Source organism: Peromyscus californicus, unplaced genomic scaffold (assembly GCF_007827085.1).
Source record: "Peromyscus californicus insignis strain IS unplaced genomic scaffold, ASM782708v3 Scaffold_17__1_contigs__length_78620276, whole genome shotgun sequence".
In the NCBI taxonomy this organism is placed as follows: domain Eukaryota; kingdom Metazoa; phylum Chordata; class Mammalia; order Rodentia; family Cricetidae; genus Peromyscus; species Peromyscus californicus.
In genome coordinates, this window is record NW_026294469.1 from 2,866,361 (window position 1) to 2,892,134 (window position 25,774).

A 25,774-nucleotide genomic window follows, 5' to 3' on the forward strand; every position below is an offset into this window, starting at 1 on the left:
TTCCTCACATTTTTTTAGAAGTCGCTTGTTTGTACTCCCTGCTTACTTAGGTAATATTATTTCCTTCCCAGGTCTCTGAGGGAGTTGAAGATTAGATAGTTATATAGTTTTCCTTGTTAACAAATTCAGAAAAGAAACTCACTAAAGAGGTGTAAAATATGTAAGTTTGAATGACATCAAAAGATAGTTTTATGTTGGTAATACAAGTTAGGATAGAAAGTGAATTAGGTACATTTTAGACTCACCAAAATAGAATAAATAATGAAATATTTTCTCTAAATCTGTCAAATGTTAATGGACTAGACATTGTTAATGTAATTCTTGGCTGTATATATTATATATACTATTGTACTCATTGTATATAGTTTTTCTTATATTAGTTATAACCTTCTATTATTTTGAACAAAAAAGAGGAAATGTGGTGATATATTATGTACCCTAATAAACTTGCCTGAGGATCAGAGGACAGAGCCAGCCACTAGATTAGACACAGAGGTCAGGCAGTGGTGGCACACACCTTTAATTCCAGCACTTGAGATCTCATGCCTTTGCTTGGGAAGCACACATGCCTTTAATCCCAGGAAGTAATATGGCAGGGCAGAGGAAGGTATATAATGCATGACAAAACAGGAACTCACTCTCTTTAGGCTGAGGGTTTCATAGAGGTAAGAACTAGTGACTGGCTCTTCTGCTTCTCTGTACTTTCAGCTTTTACCCTGATATCTGGCTCTGGGTTTTTTATTAAAAGATCATCTAAGATTCTAACAACAAGTTATAATTATAATCCTCTCATATCTTAGCTAAGAACATTTCAGATACTAAAGTTCAATTTTTTAGAATAGGACAGCTATTGGAGTAATCTCTGTAACATGACATTTACCTATCTTCTGGACATCTCTGCAATTTAACATATGTCTCTTGTTTGATGTTTGATGTTCTTGTTGGTTGTATTTTTGTTTTGGTTATTACCTTTGTCCTCTCCTGGACAATAGTTGATAACCGTTCATACTGTATATAGTTTTATAATAGGTTAGAACTTTCTTATTTAGACAAAAGGGGAAGATGTAGTGGATATCCATTCTATGACCCTGAAGCACAGCCCTAGAGATGTAGCAGGTAAATGCTTTACCTGCCTATGACCTTGAAGTACATGCCCCTGGGGCATGGCCTCTTGGCTACCCTTAAGACCTGAGATGCACATATGCATCTTTCTCTTTTGCTCCTTGTATACTGGGACAGTTGTAAGAACATGAGACTGTGCCTCACCTTTTCCATGACTCTCTTCTATCTTGTGAGTTTTCCTTTCTTAATAAATCCCTTTGTCCTTTAAGCAGACTCTGTGGATTTGTTGCCTTAGTGTGGCATGCACACACATGTGTATGGGGTATAGAGGGGCAGCAGAATGTGGAAACTTGGCGATGTCTACAAGCACCTCATCCTCTCACTAACCTCGTGAACTCATACAGGCAGGTTACCTACAGACCCTCAGACTCCTCCAGGGTTTTTCTGGCCCCTAAGGACTGACTGAATTCCAAGTTGTTCAAGACTCACCTATTGAAACAGTAATTTATAACAAGCTTTGGAAGTCAGGCTGGGTTGGACACTGTTTAAGGTTGCTCAAGGAACATGATCAGTGACCCCTGGGGCTGTTAAGACACACTTGAGGTAGCCACCCATGTTGTATGATATTTTGATTGTATTCTGACAAATAAAACTTGGAGTCAGAGGGCAGAGCTAGCTACTAGTTAACCAAAGAGATATGGAGATCTGAATAGAAAGGAAACAGGAAGTGATAAGGTAGGGCAGAGAGAGGGTCTTGGCCCTTTCAGACTGAGAAACAAAAAGGGTAGGAAGCAACTGTGGCTACTCATCCGCTTCTCTGATTTTTTTTCAGGCTTTTACCCTGATATCTGTCTCCTTGATTTTATTGATAAGATTAATTAGATTTACACTTCATCTGGCATCCAACTTTGGGGGCAGAATTCATGAAACAGCAGCACCCACCAGAGCTGCATTCAGGAACTGCATCTGTTGGAGTCACTGCACCACCAGCTGGCTTTCCCTTTCTTCCCCAAGCCCTCTGAGCAAGTCTGGGATTTTCCTGGTGCAGCCTTTCTACAGCAATCACCACAAGCCCCAAACTGCACAGTTGCCCAGGTTCTGAATGCCACAGGTGTTAGCCCCTCACCACTCGCCAGCTCCGTCTTCAGGCAGCTCTGTGCTCACTTCCTGCTGGTCACAGTGCTGCTTTCACAGGTTCCCCCATGTCTGCCTTCCAAACAGCTGGCTCTTCAGCTCCTTTTCCCAGTGGGTTGTGGGAATTTCATGGACCCCCTCCTCAGGCTGCTGACATGATCAGCAGCAGCCGTCCTCAGCCAGGCTGTGCGTTGCTTGTGTTCTCTGCTCAGACATGCTACATGACAGCAGCCAACCTCACACTTCACCATCAGCAGCAGCAGATTTGGTGAGACAAAATCTGGGGGGGAGGGAGAGAGAGAGAGAGAGAGAGAGAGAGTTTCCACACATTAACAAATGGGAAACACTATTACAGTGGAAGGCGTCTATTAGGTCTCTGCATGACTACAAAATCGATGGTTTAAAAACAGAACAATTAAATGAGGGGATAATTAACTTAGCTGTAATTTACATAATGTTAATTATAATCATTATCAGTTTGATAATTCTTGTTTTATCCCTGAAAAACTTGATTGATATGACTGCCAAGATACAGACCTTAGAAGGGGTTATTACTGATAATATGCAAGCCCTACAACTAAAGAAAAATAATTCAATTTTGACTGATAAGACTAATAAGAAAAACTTATTAATAGAGATAATAGAGATATTCAGACACAGACAGAGGAATTTAAAGGAGAACCAACCTCACCATTACATTATAAAATTAGAGAGGAACAGCCCAAGGCTATCAAACAGCCAACCTTAATTTATCAGTCACCTTACAGGAACAAATGCCAAATGACAGGCATCCCCAAGGCTGTGTAAGAGCTTACTGGATTCCTGTGGAAATGTTAGATTTGAGGAGATTTAAGGAAGTGATAGTCTCATATGGTATGCATTCACTTTTTGTGAAGCAGATGTTAAATTCATAGTCAACTAGTAACAAAATTGTCCCACAATGCTGAAGAGACTTGGTTACAGAAGTATCAGAACCTGGTCCTCATTTACAGTGGAGGACTTGGTGGAAAGATGAGACTAGGACCATTGAACAACGAAGTAGGGCTAGAGGTATTGAAATTTCCCAAAACCAACTTCTTGGAGAGGGTGATTATGCTGATGTACAAAGACATAATGACCACACCCTGGCTCTATCCCATTCAGCAGCTTTGAATGCAGAAGTCAGAAGAAGAACTGAGTCTCTTACTAAAGTTATACAGGGCCCAAAAGATTCACTGATTTTTTTTTTATAAAGATTGACTTCAGCTATAAATAGAATGACATCAAATTCAGAAGCTAGACAAATAATAATTGAATCTTTGGCTTTTGAAAATACTATTCACAATGCAAAAGGGTAATTAGGCCTTTAAAGGCAAGATCCTAATGGATCAGGGATACAGTCAATGTTGAATCTCATAACCATGATGATGCTTGGATAGGAGAGGTGATTTCTAGAGGCTTGAAGAAAAATAAAAATGTCAGGATTTTTAATTATAGTAAACAAGGTCACCTAAAAAAAGGATTGTAGGCAGGGTGTTCCTAGAAACAATGTTTTTTTTTCTAGGAATAATCTAAATAGAAGGCTTCTGCCTTCTGGAGTATGCAGAAGGTATGGCAAAGGCTGACATTGGACCAATGAATGCAGATCAACAATGGACAGACCGGGTAACCCTTTGTCATCAGGAAACACTTTGGGGGTCTCTTGCAGGCCCTCATGTCAATTTTGGTTCAATCATTCCATGTTACCATGAGGGAAACTCTTTCCCAGAGCAATTAAAGGACCTAATGCCTATTGTAAAAAACCATACTGATCTGGATGGTAGAACAGCTTTAGAAGATAAAACAAAAATTTCAGGAGAAACCATAAAGCAAATATTTTGGCAAACTTCTATAAATGACCAAAGACCAAAATTAAAAATATGAATAAATGACATTGTAGTTGAGGGTTTTGTAGACACAGGGGCAGATGTAACAATAATTGCATCAGAATCTTGGCATACAAATTGGTCTCTTCAGGAGGTAAATGTTCAGCTTTTAGGGATTGGAACTTCATCTCAGGTAAAACAAAGTACAAGAGGGGTCAAGTGTATAGGGCCAGAAGGAAAGAGAGGAAAACTAAAGCCATATGTGGCTAATATAGCAATGAATTTATGGGGATGTGATTTGTTACAGTAATGGAATACCCAGATTAACATTCCTCCAACTAAGAAACAAGCCATAAACTAATGTATGTTTCTGGGAAAATATTTAAAAGTATTATAAAGAACAGTCACTGACCATTTAGGTTGTATGAAAACAGGGCACAACAGCTGCTGCTCTTTCAAAGGTACCAATAGCTGTTCTTTTAAAATGGTTGACTGACAAACCTGTCTGGGTGGAACAATGGCTTTTGACATCAGAAAAATTACAGGCCTAAGAACAGCTAGTACAGGAGCAGCTAAATGCTCAATATATTCAAGAATCGACTGGTCCTTGTAATTCTCCTGTATTTGTTATTAAAAAGGAATCTGGAAAGTGGAGAGTGGTAACAGATCCAAGAGCTGCTAATAAGGTGATTTAGTCAATGGACTCTTTACAGCCTGGAATTCCCCTGACTTCTCTATTACCTAAAGATGGTCTATTATAGTTATTGACTTAAAAGACTGTTTCTTCACTACATCTTTATAAGAAAAGGATAAAAATTTGCCTTCACAGTGCCTACTCATAAAAATTCTCAGCCTGTTTCTAGACACATGCTTATTGAAGTTCCTCAGAGTTCAGAAATGCATTCATCTGAAAAAAAGAAAGATACTTACAAAGGCTTTCAAGAGCAGTGGAAAAACACTAGTAAAATGTTGGCACCATTGGAAAATCCTGTGAGTTGAAAATAAATACAAAACAACCTTACAATGACTCTGTGAGCTCTTTTGGGCATGGTATACAGACTCTTGTTCAAAATAATCAAGAGAAAAAAAGTATTCCTGCAATCCAAGTACTAGACACAAAATGCCACAAAAGAAAAGCCAGTGAGGGATATTAAATCACTAGTACAAACCAAAGTTTTCAGAACTTGCAAGAAAAATCAATAAAGGTCTTTTGATGGTGCTGGTTGTAGTAAAACAGCCAACATTTCTTATACTGAACCAACTCAGCATTCCAAATTTTCAGCAAAATAAATGTCTGCTAAAAGTGACAGTCACTGCTTCATGGAATTGCTAGCAACATGTCTTTCTCTTTGGAAAAACCAACCTCCAAAAATCACAGAAGAAAATGTTCCAAAACCTTTAGAAGAAAAACAGTGTCCTGTATTAAGAACCAGCACAACAGCAGTTGGCAGTTCAAATCCCACGGATGAAGTTCATGTTAAGACTTTTTGTTCAGGTGTTAGAAATTCTCAGAAAATGACCAGCTCATCACAGAGAGTCATGTCCATTCTCACACCAACTTATGAGTCTTCATATATAGCTGTTGGAAAAGGAACAGAGCTTCAGATCACCGTGGTGTCACCTTTAATTCTTTTGAATATCAATCTCTTATCTGGGAAAGAGTTGGCCCCTAAAGTTTTACCTGAAACTGTTTATCCAGTTGTTAAGGAAGGCGGTGTTTGTAGCTTACAAAACAGCATCCAGGAAACACAACTACCTGCTGCTTTGCCCTTAGATGTTGTGGAGCAGCAGCCGGTACCACTGTATCAGCTGGGCTTTCCCTGTGCATAAGGAATTGCAGCACAAACCAACACAGGATGATCTAGACATTGTTCATGGAATTATTATCTTTATATATTTGTATATAGTTATTGTACTTATTGTATATCATTTTACCATGTTAGCTAAAACCTTTGCTTTTTATTTAGACAAAAAGGGGGGAGTATTGTGAGATATTTTGTGTTCTGATAAATAAAGCTTGCTTGGAGTCAGAAGGTGGAGCTAGCCACTAGTTAACCACAGAGATCTGGAGGTCTGTACAGAGAGGAAAAACAAGAAGTGATAAGGCAGGTCAGAGAGAGGCTCTCGGCCCTTTCAGGCTGAGGAACAGAAGAGATAAGAAGTGACTATGTCTGCTCCCCTGCTTCTCTGATTTTTCAGGTTTTTACCCTGATATCTGACTCCTAGTTTTTATTGGTAAGATTAATTAGATTTACACTTCACATCTGCCAGCCATGCTTCCCCATGACTACAGGACAAAAGTGCTTATTAAGAACAAGCCAAGCAAAAAGTCAGAAAAGTATGATGGGGTTCTGGAAACCTCTCCCGGAGAGAAGAGTTAAGAAGAGGAAGTTGTCTCATCTTACTTCGAGAGTTGATGGTAAGGAAGGATGCCTGCATCCCAAGGCCAGGGTCATGTGATCCAGTTCTTGAAGTGTAACAAAGGAAACAGGTTGGACATTAGTAAAAGTACAACTCCCGTGTTCTCAGTGGACTGCTTCTCTGATGTCTGGAAACACTTGGTAAAAACAAGGAACTGAGAGGACCGAAAGAACAGGGGTAGGACCCCATCCGCATGTGTCATCTGGAGTTAACAGATCATAAAGCAGAATAGTTGTCACCTAGAAAGGAGAGGGGATGGGGGAAGGGAAGTAGTAGTCAGTGTGTGTGGAGCTCTGCCTGGGATTCTGGAAAAGGACTGTGTTGATGGCTGTACAATATTATATGTGTGCCAGTGCCACTGCATTGTGCTGGATTTTGAATTAAGAACCCAGGGCCAGTGAGATGGTTCAGGGGGTGAGACCACCCACTGCCAAACAGATGACATGAGTTCAATCCCAGGAACCCATTTGGTGGGAGGAGAGAGACAACTCCTAATAAGTTGTGCTCTGACCTTCACATGTGAGCTATGGCATGCACAGATACAGACTTGTGCACATGTACACATGTGCACACACACAGTAAATAAATAAATATTGAAAACAATTTCTTAAGGGGATAGGGAAGAGCTCGCTGCTCTTCAAAAGGAACTGACTTCAGATCCCAGAACCCACACTAAGTAGCTCATAATGTTGCCTGTAACTCCAGCTTCAGGGGATCTGATGCCCTCTTCTGGCCTCCACAGGTACCTACATCCATCACATACACTTACATAGACACAAACACAGACAAACAGAAAAAAGATAATAAAAGGGCTGAGATATCTTATTAGTTGAATGCTTTGCCTAGCATGTACAAGGCTATGAGTTCAATCTCCAGCACTTCAAAACAAATAAAATATAAATGGCCAAGCTATGAGAGAAGCTGCATGGGACAGCAATAAGTCAAGGACCTTGGGCTCTGGACAATAGAACACCTCAGGCTGGTGTTCCACTGTCCAGTGCTGGGGTAACAATGTATTAACTCTTCAGGCCAGCAGTTACAGCTCAGCCTCACAGGTGTTTGCTTAGTGTAATCTGGAATGTAGGACTTAATTGTTGCCCAGTGTGGAATAGTTTTTTACACTGTGTGAACATATGTCTTTGTGATTGGTTTAATAAAGAAGTTGACTGGCCAATAGCTGGACAGGACAAGGTTAGGAGGAGAGCAAAACAGAGAACACTGGAAAGAAGGGCAGAGTCTGGAGTCACCAGCAAATGCAGGGAGAAGTAAGATGGGCATGCCATGCTGATGAAAAGGTACGAATCCACGTGGCAAAGTGTAGATAAGAAGTATGGGTTAATTTAAAATGTAAGGGTTAGCTAGTAACAAGCCTGAGCTACTGGCCAAGCATTTGTAATTAATATTAAGCCTCCGTGTCGGTTTTGGGAACTGCCAGGTGGGAAAGAAACATCCGCCAACAGCCCAACTGGAACAAACTGATAAGTCAACTCCAGCGTCAGCCCAGCCTCTCTCACCTCTTGGTTTCCGTCTGGTGGCTGAGGGAGTGACATAGACCACTTGCAAATCCACTCCTCTGTCATCTCTTTTCAGGGCTGGCCACCAAAGACAGAGGCTGGCTAGGTGTGTAGCTTGGTGAGGAAGTGTGTGCTTAGTATGTGTGATGCTCTGGGTTTGACCACCACCCCCAACACTGCACACACACACACACGTACTCTGGAAACCACACACGTGCACTCTGTACTTAGCTCCGAGTAGAGAAGCTCTGTAACAGTTCTGCTCTAGTGATCCTGTCTTTTCTTCTCCCTATGTATTGCCAATCAGAATGCTACAGTTCAACCCACCTAAATCTCAGTTGTTTAAACTAAAAGCCATCTTATTTCCCATGAGTCTCTGAGGCAGCTTACCTTGGCCAGGCCCAGTCACAGGTCTATTGTCTGCTAAGGGCTGGCTGGGCTGGGTTAGCCTTGGCTTGGAGGCTTGTCTGCTCCTCTCCACACAGCCTCTTATCCTCCGCCTAAGGCAGGCAACAGGTGCTGAGACTTGAGAGACTAAACTCAATGCCTGATACTAAAGGAGCTGGAGATGAAAGCCAGTGCACATGGGGCACTTGGGTAGGCATGCAGGTATGCAGGCTGAGCTAGCCTGACAGAATTCTTCCTGAACTGGGTTCAGCATGCTAAGACCTGATCAAGACAAAGACTCAGAGAAATCTCTCAAAAGCTGGGTCAAAAAGAAAATACAGAGGCCGAATCAACAAGAGCACGTGGAATTATACAAAGCTACTTAGAGTCTAGACTCAAAGTGGGCAGTATTACTTTCATTCCAGCCATTGGCCAGATTAACTGACAAGGCTAGTCCACCCAGAGAGAGAAGAAACAGCTCACCACTTTGCTAAAGCCATGGAAATACCAGGGAAGGATGGGAAACTAGGTCTGCCTTTCCAGGCGACTTCCTACTCTCTGACCAAGATCCTTGAACAGAATGGAAAACTTCACATTCTCTGTCTCCTGAATCATCTGGCTCCCTGGCCAAGCATGGAAGACTTCCCTGCATTCGAGGGCACAGCCTGGAAGAAGCCATCACTGAGACACAGCAACCTAGAGACATGTGTCCAGTGAGGTTCTCGAGACCCAAAGAAGGCAAAGGATGTTAGGTGGAGCCTCGGAAACTAATACACACATCAGAGTCAAGACTCAGTCTTATGTGAAAGCAGGAGACTGGGAACTTCTTAGAAAGGACAGGGGTAAGACTCTAAAATCCTTTTCCTGAGTGTCTAAAATGCCTTAAGCACCAGATATCATGTTTCATGTGATGAAAACAGCCTTGGTATTATAACCTCCACTTCTATCTTTAAAGAAATTAAGACTTAGAGAGCCAAAGACCCTGGAGCTAGCAAATGTAGAAGATCAAAGTGGTTCATGTCAAAATAACTGAGTACCTTCTGAACAAAGATAAAAAGACCTGAGCCTCAGCTTTCTGGAACGTAGAATCCAGGGGAAGACAACTACAGAAGTCACTTCTATCCTGTGTGACAACAGAAGGAAGGACATGTGCCTGTGTCTGTCTTATCCACCTCAGTCCACAACCTTCCCGCTACAGCCACTGGCTGCTCCACGTGGTTCTTAGGTTTGTCACAGAGACTAGGAATAACAGTGGCTTCAATGAAGGACTTTGTTATTTTTCTCTCATAGAAAAGGTTAGAGGTTGCTTCCTCTCAGGCAAGGGGATACATGGTCTTCACAGAGAGGCTCCTTCTAGCTTCTGTTCCAGGCTCAGCTGGGTCAGGTGCCATGCTGCAAGGTGAGATCTGAGTTCAGCACTCACAGAGCCTCCCCAGACTTCAGGACCACGAGTTAAAAACCTGGTCCTGAGATGGTGGCACTATCTGCAAAAGAGACGGGGACTTCAGGATCTGATTGCAGGCAGTGGTTACAAGGGTCATGCCTTGCAAGGGCATCTTGTCCCTTGATGCTTTCCACTCTCCGCTTCCTGCCTCTGCCACGCATTCCGGCCCCCATGATACTCCGCCTCACCTAAGATCCAGTGCAATGGATCCAGCCAACCCGACCCCAATTCTCTGCAACCATTAGCCAGAACAAATGCTTCCTCTCTCATGCTGGTTTATAGGGTATTTTATCACCACGACAAGGAAGCTGGCTACCAGGCAGATCCTCTATCCGTTGGGTCTGTTCCTGCCTCCAGGGTGGAGTTTCTAACCTAGCTTTCCCAAAAGCTTCCCCAAAAGCAGTGGCTGGGGACCTTGAGGTCAGCAGCTCTCAAGAAGCCTGCATTTCTGTCTCCTGAATGCCTCCTCCTCTTCTGAGCAATGCCCAAAATGCAAGAACTCGCCTTACTGAAGACACATTGTAAGCAGTCAGTCCACAGATGCAATGTGGAATGACTGAGGAGCATCTTTATTGCAGGATATTTAATCACACTGTGAAACCTGAAACTATGTTAATAAAATCAACCTTGGATCAGGGGGTGGAGCCAACAACTAGCTGACAGGAATTAACCATAGAGAGTACGAAGGGGCCAGGAAGTCGGATAGAGAGACACACAGGTAGGAGTAGGGAGGGACTTGGAGTTTCACTGTCATTTTTGGTTTGGGAGAGACACTCTCTTGCTGGGTCTCCAGCTAAAAAGGAAAGTGAGCTGGTTGCTTCTCAGCCTCTCTGAGCTAGCAGGTTTTCATTCACCATCAGACTTCCAAGTCTTTATTGGTAAATAGAACTACAGACTTAGTTAAAAATCTACATCTGGTGGCCACAGCCGAGCCAGTGTCAGGAGACCCTAGATCCCACCAGGCCATGGACTGAGCAGTGGGGTACTGACTGCAGGGCCACAGCGTCGCAGACGGTAGTTAAAATATCAGTAGATTCAGGTACAACTGCTAAGCCAATGGAAAGCAGCACATCTTCAAGACCCCTAGGTCTGGAGCTAAAAGCTTAAAGTGGAACTGGTGACTATATCACCTTTCCCCTGTCCCACTTCACTACAGAAGGGGGGGGGGGTCACACTCATAATCACATGACAACTTAAGGCTGCCATGTTGAACAGGTTTTATCAAAGTTCCGAGAACAACACGGAGAGCTGGCTGGGAAAGAAACTTTGAAACTGACCACCAGGGTCTGGAAGGGTGCAGAGCATACACACTTGATACTGCCTATCCCAAGCTTACCCACCCAGTTCAGGGGCCCCTCATGGGTTCCACAACTCAGGTTCAGGGTTGTCCCTCTCCTCCCTCCCTACTCTAGGTAGAGAAAGAAAGCAGAGGTATGATCAAACCAAATTATGAAAAAGCCCCAGTATAATGGGTAAAACGTTCCCTGGTGATTTTTCAGTCCTCAGAGAGGAAACAGGGAAGAGATACCAAAAAAGCACATGTCTGTTTTCTGGGGTACAGTTTAAATACCCTGTAGGAGTGATCTTGAGCATTTCTGGGGGAGGAGCAGTATTTGGCGGGCTGGAGACAGGGCAGTGTTTGTGGGGGGGAGAGAGATGGGGAGGGGAGTTAAGGTGGAGCTTCCACCAGAACATTCCAGACTCTTTGGGTATATGGGTGCCAGGGGCTGAGGCGGAGCTTCCCCCAGAACATTCTAGATCTTTGGGATATTGGTGCCAGTTCATGTCTGGCTGCTTCCTGTGGGCATGGGGTGATGTAGGGAAGTAGGGAGTCGGGAGTTGGTGGGCTCACACTCAGCAGGAGGTGTGAGTGGAGGAGCATCAGGTTAACTGCCATCCTGGAGACCTCAGGCACCTGTTTCTTGAGGAAGCAGAGATGGTAAATTGCATGTGTCGTGAACAGGTGCCCGCTTGAGCCTGGAGAGGCGGTGCAAACTAGGAGCTTGGCAGCCACGGGGTGGTGAGAATCATGGTGTAGGGTCCTGAGTTCAATGGAGAGCTTGGTGAGCTGTTGTTTGATGAGTCCATTGGCTCTCTCCTCTCTCTTCCCGAGGACTGTGAGAGATAGGGAATGTGGAGCTTCCAGAAAATGTTGAGAACTTCCCACATGAGCTTCCTGACCCTGGAAGTGAAGGCTAGGCTGATGTGAAAGTACAGGTAAGCCACGGCCATGTGGCAACATATAGGTTAATAGAAATGGGTCAAGTTATAAGAGCTAGCTAGCAAAAAGCCTGCCATAGGCCATGCAATTGGTAATTAATATAAGCCTCTGAATGATTGTTTTATAAGCGGCTGTGGGACCTTGGGGCTGGGCAAGACTGGAGAAACCTTCCAGCTATGGTATGGTCTGGGGCAGGCCAAATCTAGGGATGATGTGGTCCGGGAGTACTTGGGCCACCACATCTGCTGTTTCCCTGGAGGTGGGAAAGGCTTCTATCTATCCTGTGACGGTGTCAACCATGTTAGGAGGTAATAGAGTTTTTTATAGGTGGGTGTGTGAGTGAAATCAACCGGCCAATCCTCACCTGACTGGTGTCCTCAAAGCTGGTGCAGAGGCTGATGTATCTGGAGGGACCCCTGTGGGTTGGCCTTGGCACATGTCTGGCATGAGGAGTGAACCTGTGAAATATGAGCTCGAAGATGAGTGGGGTCAAAGAGGGGCTCTAAGAAGTGGAACAAGGCTTTGGGGCCTGTGTAAGGTCTGGTGGATGTCTGAAATGATGGACAGTGCCTGGTCCTGAGGGAGGATGAGGTGGTTATTTAAGTAGAACCATCCATCCTTTGTCTGCGTGGCCCCTTTTTTCAGGAGTTTGTCCCTCTCCTCTTGTTGATAACAGGGCTGATAGGAAGTATCAAAGACAAGTATGTTCTGTTGGTCCAGGGGAGCTGGAGGCTAGGCCCTGGGCTACTGAGTCAGCCTTGGCATTGCCTAAGGTCACTGGGTCCTTGGAGGACTGATGTTCCCTCCAGTGAATTATGGCTACTTCTGCAGGGAGCTGGAGGGACTCCAAATATACCATAGTGGGAGAGCATAGCTATGACTTAGATGGGGAAACACGATATCCCAGGGACTACCTCTGGGACAGAGGCAGGGTGGTACTACAGACAAGGAGATCATCTATGAATTGGAGGAGTATGCTAGCACCAGAGTCAAAGGCAGAGAGATCCCAAGCCAGGGCTTGGCCAAAGAAATGGGGGCTGTCTCAAAAACCCTAAGGGAGAACAGTCCACGTAAGGTGTCTGGAGGACCAGGTGTTGGGGTCCTCCCAGGTGAAGGCAAAGAGGAAGTATGAGTCAGGGTGTAAAGGGACAGTAAAGAAGGCATCTTTCAGGTCCAGAACAGTAAAGTGGGGGGTGGCAGGAGGAATGTGAGACAGGAGGTTGTAGGGTTGTTAACCACTGGGTGTGTTGGAATAACTGCCTCATTAATGAGGTGGAGGTCTTGAACTAAATGGGAAACCCTGGAGTGTTTACTCATGGGAAGAATGGGGGTGTTGCAGGGTGAGTTGAAAGGTATCAAAAGTCCCTGAGATAAAAGGCGGGTGATAACAGGCTTAAGGCCTCAGTGATGGGTTTCAGAGATGGGGAACTGGGGTCTGGAAGGGAAGGAAGAAGGGTTCTTACGATGAATTAGAACTGGCTGGTGGTGAGTAGCCACCACTGGAGCTGAGGTATCTCATACTTGGGGATCCATTGGATAAGGGAGGGTAGGGACAGTCTGGGGTAGGAACTTGAGAGGCTATTAAGGGGTGGCCCCAAAGTGGTTGAGAATATCACAACTGAGCAGAGGTTCAGGGCAAGCAGGTATGACTAGGAAAGGGTGTGAGAAGAATTGCCCTGCAAGAATTCAAGGAAGTGTCAGGGTCTGAAGTGGAAAGGAAGGGGTGCCGTCCACCCCCATACAGAAATTGGCGAGAGAACTGTGGGACCTGAGTGAGATGTCAAAACAGAATAGGTAGCTCCCGTGTCCAGAAGAAAGTCAACTGACTTACCTGTTATCCACAGCATCACCCCAGGCTCGGAGAGGGCAATGGGAGTCAGCAGGTCTAGGCCATGTCAGTTCTCTGCCAGGCTGAGGAGTTCAAAGGCCTGAAGTCTCAGTTGCTGGTGTTGGTGAGGCTGGACCTCCATGGCATGGCATAGGGGATGAGCCTGCATGGGGACATTTAGATCTCCAGTGTCCAGGCTGTCGGCAGACAGGACACGGCCTCCTGGGCAGCTAGGAGACAGGACAATGTCATGACCAGTGGCCCTGTTGGCTGCATTTGAAGCATTCTACTGGCGGAGTTGACTTGGGCTGAGCTCCAGTGGGATGGAGCCTAATGGTTGATTGCCCTTGTCCCATTGTGGGGGCCCTGGTGGCCTTAGGACAGCTGCTAGGGCTTGGGCTTGGAGCGTATTCTGTTGCAGCCTTGTCTGTCAGGATGACTTGGCCATTAAAAACTTTAAAAGTCATTTTTACCAATTCCTGTAGGGGAGTTTGGGGACCCTCCTCAACCTTTTTTAATTTCTTTCTAATATCTGGCGCTGACTGAGAAACGAAATGGATGTCCAGGACTGTGGCTCCTGCTGGGGAGGCTGGGTCAAGGCGAGCAAACTGAACCATGGTCTCCTGTAATCGGTTCAGAAAAATGGCCAGGTTTTCATCAACTAGCTGTGTGATCTCTCAGGGCTTATCAAAATTAGCAACTTTGTCTAAGACCATTTCCATATGCTGGAGGAGGCAGCAGACCATGAGGTCCCTTCTCTGGTGGCCATTCTGGCCCAGTGAGTAGTCCCAGTAGGGCTCTGTAGCTGGCACCACCCCTCACCCACAGGGACAGTATTGTCCACTAGGTGGGTCTGGTCTGCGTACTGCCTAGCTGCTGCCTGAACTCCTCAGGAGTGAGAGTAGAGGCCTGGATCACATAGAGGTCATGACAGGTCAGACTGTAGGTCTGGGACAGACAGCCAAACTCCTTGATATAAACAGAAGGATTAGTAGAGAAGGAACCCAACCACTTTTCTCTTTGTGAGAGGCCCTGAAGAGAAAAGAGTGTGTGGACTCTATTACATCATCTCCCACTACCTCTTGGAAGGGGCAGAGGATGGCAGGAGTCTGGCGAGACCAGGTAGGAGAAGAGACCAGAGAGGATTAGGAGGGTGTGTTAGGCCAGTGTGTAGAAGGGGACCAGGATGTAGGTTTCGGCATTGAGGAATTGGGGGGCAGTATGGGGAGAGAAGGACAGGAAGGTGGGTAAGGAGGGGGAATTAGGTCTTTGACCTTTGTCCTGCAGGGAAGAAGGGGGGAGGGGTGGATAGAGGGAGGAATGTGAGGAAATGCTGGCCACTGAATGGAACATGTGGCCCCGTAGGAGGGGGTGGGTAGAGAGGGTTGGGGGAGTGGGGGAGGGACCAGTGTCCCTGGCAGCATGGTCAGAGCAGAATTTTCAGGATCCCAGTTCCCAGATAGGTGGGAATCTGGAGGCGCCGTGACCCTAGCCAACAAGACTGGTGCTGTGAGACATTGGCCCCTGTGGGGAGGGTGGAAACAGAATCCAAAAATTGTGGAGGTAGGGCAGTTCTGTCCACTTATCTCTACAGTGACAAAAAGTTTCAAGATCACAGAGGATAGAAAATTCCAAGGTTCCCTCCAGAGGCCACCTTGACTGGGGTTATCAAGAGTGTACTGTGGCCAGACCTTAGTGCTCAGGGAAATCAGCTGCTCATGACAGATGATATCAGATAGCCTCAATCTTAACAGATTTTGTAAAAGATACCCCAAAGGCATCTGTGGATCTGGCTTCGAATTGCAGGTGCCCATTTCACAAGTCTATGCCGGGACCCGAATCCTAGCGCAATACATCCACTGTGGTAGACTTTTGGTCAAAAAAGGGGGTGTGTGGGATATTCCCTTCAGCAGAACATCTTCTGAATAAGGGGTCCCATGCAACAAAGGTGGATCTTTGCTCCAGATTGGGTCAGGTGCTTGTGTGGCCACCTTTTTGGCAGGACACCCCCCCAAATTGGAGAAGGCCCTGGGCATCTAAGGCAATTACTTGGAAAGGACAACTTACCTGGCTGAAAGCCAATCTTAGTCTGGCGGTGAGCAGGTGTGGGGGAGAAGGCTGGTGGGGGAAACTGGTGGGGGAAAATCAGCCCCTCGGTGGGACCTCCAGATGAAAAGTTTATGCACTCTGATATGCCACTCCAAATTAAGAAAAAGCCTCAGTTTAATGGGTAAAATGCTCCCTGGTGATTTTCCAACCCCCAGAGAGGAGAGAAGGAAGAGAGACCAAAAACCATGTGTCTGTTTTCTGGGGTGCAGTTTAAATACCCTGTGGGAGTGGTCCTGAGCATCTCCGGGGAAGGAACAGTGTTTGGCGGACTAGAGACAGGGCAGGGTTTGGGGAGAGAGAGATTGGGGGCATGTTAGGAATTGTATGTAGCAGGACCCCCAGATGCAGCAGCAGGCTGGCAGAGGGGTCCAGTCCATGTGGGCATAGCGGTGGAGTGGGTGGAGATACATATCCCAGACGCTGCATCACCGTGGAAATGGTTTATTAGAATAGAGATGAAGAGAAGATAAAAAAGAGGGAGAGAAGAGAGTGGGAAAGAGAGGGAGGTCGAGGGTGCACACCTCGTGGGAGTGGAGGGAGAGAGAAAGAGAAAGGGACTGAGTTTTTCCTTCAAAAGAGGCTTCTACGTCAGAACACTGGGTGGCTCCAAGGGGCGGGTCAGAATGTTGACAGGAGGGAAGTTGAGGTGGAGCTTCCCCCAGGACAGGTGTGACACAGAACCCTGCTCGGGAGGAGGCCTCAGACTAGGCATATCTACCTTGGTGCAGAGGAGGGGACAATGTGTGTGTGTGTGTGGGGGGGGGTTCAGGGTAATAAATGTTGTATAATTAGATGAGGACAATGGTTATAAGGCTCTGTATATAGACTGAAAACTACGGAATTGAACTCTTCAAGGGAGAACCGTTTTTTTTTGGTTTTTTGGGTCTTTTTTTAGGGAAGGGGAGGGGCAGGAAGTAAGTTCAGCCTGTGTCTTCTTGCAGGCTCAGCCTCTCTGAGGAAAAGGCGCATGGGTTGGCCTCACATCTGCAGCCACACAGATCCCACAGAAATCCAGCAGAGTTGTGTCTGTCAGGGAAGGGATGCTGTCTCAAGGAGAACTCCAGAAGAGCCAGCCTCAGTCAGAGCCAGGCTTCGGTGGGAGAGCAGGTTAGCCCTGCTTTAAGAAATACATCTATGACAACAAGAAAAAACAAAAACCAAAAACCTGTAGCAATGTGTGTCTGATGAATAAGAGACTGAGGCTCGAAATCCCTCTCAAAGTGAGCGATGCTCAGACAGAAGCCAGCTGCCAGCTCCCACTTAGAGCCTTTTAATGACCTGGTGCCACCACTTAACTTCTGTCCTGCAGACCAGCCAGGTGAATGGTGCCTGGATTAAGTCTCTGAAGCCTGGAAGGGCTTTTCTGGCTCTCCCTGAGACTGAGTCCCGAGTGTGAAGACAAATGGGCTCAGAGGCCCAGCCTTCCCCAGCCCTTCCCAGAGAGCAGGAAATTAATGACTCAAATGTTCCTTCTGGCTCAGGCAATTGTTCAAATGAGCTCTGCCCACAGCTGCCAAGGAGGGGGGAGGGGGTGTCCTTCAGGCCTGCCCTGGCCGAGCGCATGGGGAGCAGAGGAAGAGGGGCGCCAATCTGCTTTTTCCAGGACAGTCCGCTGCTGGTGAGACTGACGGAAGGAAGGGGGAGGTCAGCTCCCTGCGAGAGCACAGAACCCCAGCTCACTGGAGGTCAGGGATGCCTGCCCTCTCTCTAAAATGTCCCAACAAGGGCTCCCCCCCCCCCGTGTGCCCAGTTCAGAGGCCTGCGAACACCCCACAGACTGCTGGGTCAGCAGCTCACTTCCCTGGCTTGTTCAGAACACAGCAGTACAGGGGCCCAGACATAACCTGGACCCTTTTGTGTGACTCTGAAATCTCGGCCTAGTGGTGGCTGACCCTGTAGAGGCTTCCTGTCCAGGCTGGGGCACAAAGTCTTGTCAGTGTTAGGAAGAGCAGATACGTAACACATGTTGACCCTGAAGCCTGATAGACAGACAGACAGACAGACAGACAGACAGACACACACACACACACACACACACACACACACACACACACACACACGAGTGTCATTTCCCCATCCCTATACTCAGATCGCAGCAGCCAGCCCTACACCTTCCAGCCCCATTCCCACGCTCAGCTTCCCAGTGTGGCCTTCTCTCATGGGGATGACAGAATACCATGAGAATCAAGAGGTGGGGGCTGTGTGGTCAAGGCCCACCTCAGTCCTCACACCTATTCTAGCAAGCCGGTCCTCAGGAACTTACCTCTTCTGCGTATGTATCCTCCAAAAAATGAGTGTACGGACCAGTCTCCATCACCACAGGCCTCCTGGGAAGAGCAGGTGAGATGCTATTTGGGTGAGCAGTGGTGAGGACTGCTGCCTGGGGGAAGGGGTCTCTCCTGGTCTGCGTTTCCGCAGACACCTATCCCTGTGACCCACGGGGCTCATTTCCAGTCTGCTCATCTCTCCTCCACTAGAATGAGAACGACCCAAAGGCAAGCTGAGGCCTGAGCCTCCTGCCGCCAGCCAAGGGTCTGCACCTGGTCCATTCGCCCACTCCTTATGCTGGGCCAGTGGGGGAGGGGATAGCAATCCCACCTGGAAGCCTCCGTGTTGGGCCCTGACCCCCCCCAGCCTCCCCACCCCCCCACCCCACCCTCCATTCCTTGGGTGGCTGTTGCCTTTCTTGCTGACCTTGATCAGATGTCCTCCCTATGCTGATTCCCTGCCGTTTCCTTCCTCCTGAACAGCCTACTGGTTCCTTGTTTGTGTATCCTGCATTTGGTGTAAACAGCTAGAAAGCAAGGATGTAAAACATCTGTAGCGAACTTCTGCCCTCCGGGGTTCTCCCACTGTGCTGTAAGCCTGTATTTAAGGCCTCCTCCCTCCTTCAATAAACGGCATTCTACTGAGACCAATGACCCGCTGTCTTGTCTCTGATTTTAATCCTCAGCCCCTCGCTCAGACATGGTGAATGGGTAGTATCGTGGGTGCTACACCTCCGTGGCCTCGTCCTGTCTCCCAAAGCTGCCCTGTCTTCATAGCCCATGGAGAACCAACAGAGCCTCAGACCATAAACCCCAAGCCCCACTGTGCATGTGTTGCTGCTCATTTCGGAAGAGAAAATCCCTCCCTTCCTTCAGAACCTCCCAAAAGCCGTTGTTTCCTTCGGGGTCTTAGCTGCTGCTTCTGAAACTGACCTCTCCACCGCAGCTCAGACACAGAAAGTAAACCTGGCGGGGTGCTGAGTGGGGAGGGTCCTGACGTCCATGGTTACATCCAGGCCTGAAGTGGAGCCTGGGTTTCAGTATCTTGTGAACGAGAGGAAGAGAGAACAAAATGTTTGGAACCAAAGAGGCCTGCCGGTCCTGCCCACAAGGGGCTCCAGGCCAGCCCTCAGCAGTCTGTGGGTTCTTCCGAGGGGCGTGTGTCTGGCCTGGAGGTCACGGGGACAGACTAGTCTCTGTGTGCTCAGAGCAGGCTCACCAGCTGGATCTCTTGAGAGAAGCAGAATTGTGGGTCTGCAAGGAGCGGCCTATTTATCCCACATCTTCTGGGCAAGGCTGGGGCTCTGCTCTAGTTCATGTTTGATTTTTCTTCCCTGCTGTCCCCTTTTCCTCTACTTTTCTCTGTCCTCTCCCCTCCTCCCCTGCCCTGCCTCTTCCTCCCCTCCCCTCCTTTTCCTTTTCTTTTGTTTTAGATTAGAGCTCACTGTGTTGCCCCGGTAGGACTCAGTCAGTCCTCCTGCGGAGCCTTTAGCATAACTGGGACTATAGAGACCACCACAGTTCTGTTTTCTACTGCTCTGTAACAGACTGTCACAAAACTTCATGGCTCAAGATTATTCTACCACACCTCATGGTTTTGTGCTCAAAATTCCTTCTGCCCATGTGGCAGTGGCTGGAGACACTTGATGACATTCAGCTGGTCTATCTGTGGGTTGGTCTGGGGCATGCAAGACAGATGGTGAGGTAGCTGGCACAGAGGTCTATTCACTGGCACATAGGTGCTGGTCTCTGCAGTGTGGTGGCTCCCATTCTCAGAGACTATTCCAGAAGGCCAAGACAGATACTGTAGTAGGACAGGCCCATAGGGTCGAGGAAATAGGCTCAGACTGGTTGCTAAGGCATGCACATAACGTACTTCCTTATGAGCCAACCTGGAGTCTGCCTAAAGGCCTAGCAATAGGAGCTGTCAGAGTTCCTGATCGTGCTCAGCCAATGAGGGACGACCATGCAATGTCACAAGATTGTGACACAGACTGGGTGCTGGGAGGATGGTATATAAGGCCTTCCCCATTATTAAAGAAGCCTTCTCACCCCCTCTCCCGAGGGAGCCGTTTGGATCCAAACAACAGGCAAACCTGGTTTTGACCCGGCTTTGGAAATCACTTAACGCCACTCCCACCACATCCTATTGGCCATTCCAGAATCAAGAGAAGGAACAGAAATGGCATTGGGCACTGGGTGGGGACATCCTTGGCAATAAGATACAACAGCCTCTCTCCAAGCTGAGCTAAGGGACAGAACCTGAAGCCGGGACACTGAGTAGGGAAAGTCCCTCATACCTGTGTCTGCTTTATCTAGAACAAGAATCAAAGGACCATAAAGCCATCCTGGGAGTCTTATCCACTTGAACCAAAAGGGTGTCCTCTGTTGAGACCATCTCCCTGGTTCCTAAGGCCACTGCTCTCCCCTCCCCCACCCACCCCACTTACCATGCTAAACCACGGGACAATGAGCCTGAGAACTCAGCGAGTGGAGGCTGGTTGTTCTGGAGCGATGGTTTAAGATCATCCCCATCACCCTGAAGTACTTCCGGTGGCTCCAGCCCCCTCCAGGGGCAGGGAGCAAAAGCCAATGAAGGTGCTCAGAAGAATTGTAAAGAGGAAGAGATGCAGGCCCGACCTTGCCCAATGGAAGGGAACCTGGCTTTCAGAAAGAGTCCTCAGGACTTGGGGACATCAGGAATCTACCTCACAGCACTTCATTTCTGCAGCCGACTGCCTCATCCTGACTCTGGGCAACAATATCTCATAGGCTTGGGGCCCAGAGAGAAGAGGGAAAAGGGCCGGCTGGCTCAGGTATCAGTCCCTCTCTTTCTCCTTGTCCCTCCTCCCCCTTCCCTCTGGCTGACAGATGGACTGAAGCTGTGAGCTAAGCTGTTTGTCAGCAACAAGAAAGTTAACACAGCAGTGGCCGGGAAGTTTCAGAGCTCTTTATCTTCTTGGAAATGCAGAGACTGTCTCCCAAATACCAAAGTCCTGGAGCCTAGAGACTCATGTACAGCCTGTGGAATACAATGAGCACGATCGCTAGAGCCTTTGGCAGTGTGGGTGGGCTGGTCACCCCAGCAGCTGCAGCCAACCACAGCTCTGAATCAAGGTGACCAAGAGATAAAACGTGCCCCAGGTCTGCAAACTGAGCTTTCTAGTGGCAACATTTTAAAAGGTAAAAATAGATTTATACTGAGAGTATGTGTTTCACATTCACTAATTTTATATTATTTGATAGTTAATGTATTTTAACATATATTCACTACACAATTTTTTTAGATGAGTTACCTTTATTTTTTTTTCCTGGACACAGAGTCTTACTGTGTATCCCTGGAGCTATGTGGACCAGGTTGGCCTTAAACTCACAGAGATTCACCTGCCTCTGCCTCCTAAATGCTTGGATTAAATGTGTGTACCACCATGCTCAACCTATTTTACACTTTTATATTAAAAAGACTAAGTCAGTATGTCCCCATACTAAGAGCGAATGTGCATCTGGCCAACAGTGATTGACTCCTTCACTGCTACATGTGCCCAGCAGGAACAGAACAGCCCAGGTCTAGAAGGGACTGTGGGCTTCACTGGAGTCGGCCAAGAGGTTCCGAAAGTGGTGGAAGGAGCCTATGCTGAAGCAAGTCATTTGCATCCAGGAGACTGAGACAAGAAGATAGGCTTGACTTCAGGGCCAGCCTGGGCTACAATAGGAGACCCTGTCTAAAAACAAGGTGCAGCAGCAGCAGCAACAACCCTGAGAACTCCCAGGGACACCATCAACCGTTTCTACAGTTCTCCCTGTTAGGCTGAAACCAGGAAAAACAGAGGCAAATTACCAAGAAAATAAATGGTTTATTTTTCTTTATAGCCAAAGTAGTATAGTTTAATACACAATCACATGGAACCTTGCCTCTCTCAAAAGAACGCATATTCTTTATTTGTGCAATTAAAAAAAGTCCACCCTGGTTTTGAAATGGAGCTGGAGTCAGGTGTGGTAGTGTGCCCCTTTATTTCCAGCACTACGCAGGCAGAGGCAGGCTAGCTCAAGGTTAGCCTGGCCTACACTCCCAGCAGGACAGCCAGGGCTACATAACAGAGACCTCAGAAAACAAACAGAGAGATGGAGCTGCTGAGCACTAAGATCTAAACAGGCAAGATGGCATAAGGGCTGTGGACACCTCGGAGCCCTGGGCCAGAGAGCCACACAGCAGAACTCTAGGGGTGCTGCAGTGGTAGGGGAGCCCCTGCCTCATCCCTGGGTCCCCTGAACATTCAGAGCTAAGCATGAGAATGGGGGAATAAAAGATGGCAACCACACCTTAAAGAACAAAGCCCAGAACACAGATGGAGCTGGGGACACAGGTCACGGAGCTGGGGGACACAGGTCACGGAGCTGGGGGACACAGGTCACGGAGCTGGGGGGCACAGGTCACGGAGCTTGGGGATACAGGTCACGGAGCTGGGGGGCACAGGTCACGGAGTGGGGGACACACGTCACGGAGCTGGGGGACACAGGTCACAGAGAGGGGGGACATAGGTCACGGAGCTAGGGGACACAGGTCGTCGTATTGAAGGAGCAACTGCTCCTCTGTCTCGCCCTATCATCACAGTATGACAACACCCAAGAATTAAGAAACCCAGCTGGAGATGGGGCTGGGTGAGCACTGTGTGGTTGGAGCTGAGGGTTCTCCATCCGCTTAAATGACATTCAGAAGGACAGGCGTAGGATGACATTTGGACAGCCACCTTTCGCAAATGGGGGAGGGGAAGCAGTAGAGAACTTTGTGGGAACTTAAAAAAGGAAAATTCTAAACCCAGGTTCTCTCTCTACACAACATTACTCCATACTCACTAGTTGCTACACTAGATGAAGAACAAAAGTGAGTTCTAGACTGGGGGGCCACGCTCGGCAGGTAAGAGCATCCTCTTGCAGAGGTCCGGAGTCTGTCTCCAGCAAGACTCACCAGCACCCACTCAGGCAGCTCACAACTTCCTCTAACTCCGTCTCCAGGGCATCCAATATTCCCTTTTGGCCTCCTTAGGGCACCCACTGTGCACATACTTACAAACATACACGTAATTTAAAGTAAAAATGTCTTTTAAAAGCAAGTTGCAGGGCTGGAGAGTTGGCTCAGTGGTTAAAAGCATTTGTTACTCTTGCAGAGTACATGAGTTCAATTCCCAGCACCCACATGGCAGCTCACAACCGTCTGTAACTCCGGTTTTTGTGGATCTGATGCCCTCTTCTGACCTCCACAGGTACCAGGCATACACATGGTGCACAGTACATATAAAATAATAGAACAAACAATCTAAAAAATACTCTAAGAAAGTGAATTGCAAACTACATAAGCATTAAGTCTTGGAACATTTTTACCTTAAATGATAAACAGAGGCCAGAAAAAGACATGAGCTAAAGATCCTCACATTCTGAATACATAAATCTATTCTATTGTTTCATTTTCTTTGTTTTCCAACAAGTTGGAAAAATCATTCAGCAACAATGGAGCTGACGTCATTCTTCCTCGGACTGAGCCTGGGACAAGTTCCCAGAGCCCCAAGGGTCTCTAACAATGGCACAGGTCTCCTACACTTCAGGGCTGGTGAAGTTACCTCAGTCTGACCAAAACTCTGTGACACTTGCCAGAGTCAAGTATTTGCAAAATCAGTGAGAAGAAATATCTGCACTGAAACATTATTTTCTTAAGCCTTAATGGATTTGGAATCAAGTGACTACTTTGTGTAAAGTAGTTTCTTCTCTAGTGGTAAGGTGTGGGACTTTACTCATTCATTCATCTGGTGTGAGAGATAAAACCCAGTGTTCAGTGCCTTGAGATCTCGTCTGAGATGTGAAGCCATTACATGTGTTAAAGAATGGCCTGCCGTCTCGGCACTCAGGAGGCGGAGCAGGTGACGTGTTTGGTTAGTCACCAGCTTAACCTAATGGTGGTCAAGAGTCTACAGAATTCAACACGTCCTGACAAATTCACAAGAACCAAGAAAAATTTAGAAGCTGGAAATAAATCATCATCAGTCAAAAGGCCTCCACTCAGAACACAGCCTAAAGATTTTTCCTGGTGTCTCACTTGATCCAGAACCCCTGCTCAGCCCCACACCTGCCCTGCCCTACATGGCCCTCAGGAGCATACATGTCTTGTTTTCTGTGGGTGGTATGGCTCCAGGTAAACCAGAAAAATCAAAGAATACAAGAAACTCCAAGATGTAAAGACACAAAACAACATGAGAACAATGCAACAAGACTCCATGGGACTGTGACCGCAACTGTGCAAGTGTCTGGTGGAGGGCCGGCTTAGTGCAGAGGCTACAGTCCATCCAGATGACGCAGCCATCTCACTAAGATCCTCTGCTTCCTGACTGCAGAACTGGGTCAGCAGAGTGGAGACGGTCCAGCATGGGAAGATGTAAAATGGACCCTTTCTCTGCAGCAGTGCGGGGGCCCCTGGGAAACCCTCCCCTGAACAATGGGAGAGCGGGGTGTTCGGATCATCAGCAAACACCGAGTTCAGCTTGGTCTCTCTGTCTCTCAGGAGGGAGGCCAGAGTTCTGTGTTCTGCTCCAGCAGCAAGGCGTGTATTTGCTCTTCCTGCCCATCTTCATCAGGAACTCCTCCGCTCTGAGAAAACCAGCAGGGCCTCGCCAAGGCCACCAAGCAGGAAGCTGCAAACAGTAGCATATGGTCAGTTTTCCTAACTCTGTGGCCTACCAAAGTTGCCTGGCACCCATAAACAGCAAGGAAGAGTGATATACCCCACGACTACCAGCCCAGGCAAGCCTGGCTCCAGGTATAGCCCAGAAACCATCATGCCACTTAAGAGAAAAAGCATCAGTTACAGGGTAGAGTTAGGGGTCTGGGAGGCTGCCTTGAGGAAGGATGTGTATCCCACTTATCCTGACCAGTCAACACTCTGAAGGAAACCATGAGAGGAGGAAGCAAGGAAGAAAGGGCTTCCCATGACCCCCTGGGTGCTTCTGGCTAAAGGGGATTGTGGGATATGAAATCTGAAGACACAACCTTGCATTAGGAAGGGCATGGCTTCTGAACTTAGACTAACAGAACAGTTACAGGTGAGCATATAGGTGGGAATCATGAACTTCCCACCAGCACAGAAAGAGATGTAGTCGGCGATTTGGAAACCAAGACATTCAAGAACTGCAGCCGGGAGAAGACGGAATATTTAACATGCCTAAAATACAGTACATCCATAGGTCTCTCCCTCTTCTATTTTAAACTTCTTGGTAGACAGTCTGGTGTCTGCTGCTCTTCTGGGGACAGGGCTGGGCCACTGCCCAGGGATTATGATGGTGGGTCCCTGTCAGTGGAAGGCTTTTTCAGAGGTGCCTGCCAAGGTTCAGTTACATTTTCTTTCTTCCCTTCCCCTCTAAACGCCCCAGACCCCGCTCTCTTATGCAAACTCAGCACATATACACTCACCATGGAGCCTTTACATTTCTAACGTGTCTGGGGTGCTGAATATATGAAGCACACACATCACCTTCACAGTGAAAACCTGTATGGGTGA

At 47.3% G+C, this 25,774-nt stretch overlaps 1 protein-coding gene and 2 long non-coding RNA genes across 3 annotated transcripts in view; 1 reads left to right on the forward strand and 2 right to left on the reverse strand.

Annotated features, from left to right (window-relative positions):
• Positions 1 to 643: 643 nt before the first annotated feature.
• On the reverse strand, positions 644 to 18,293 carry LOC128112534 (uncharacterized). The gene is made up of 3 exons (XR_008219013.1): positions 18,228 to 18,293; positions 13,859 to 14,018; positions 644 to 2,476 (listed from the first exon to the last, which is right to left on the reverse strand). It is a non-coding gene; the product is annotated as an uncharacterized LOC128112534 (long non-coding RNA).
• On the forward strand, positions 17,506 to 19,260 carry LOC128112533 (uncharacterized). Its single transcript, XR_008219012.1, has 3 exons — positions 17,506 to 17,582; positions 18,205 to 18,304; positions 18,715 to 19,260. It is a non-coding gene; the product is annotated as an uncharacterized LOC128112533 (long non-coding RNA).
• Positions 19,261 to 24,742: 5,482 nt separating this feature from the next.
• The window catches only part of Tmem241 (transmembrane protein 241), a 133,935-nt gene continuing 132,903 nt past the window's right edge, over positions 24,743 to 25,774 (reverse strand). Inside the window, 1 exon segment of the mRNA XM_052741536.1 lies at positions 24,743 to 24,911. Coding sequence (XP_052597496.1) covers positions 24,851 to 24,911 — 61 coding nt within the window. The 3' untranslated portion in view covers positions 24,743 to 24,850.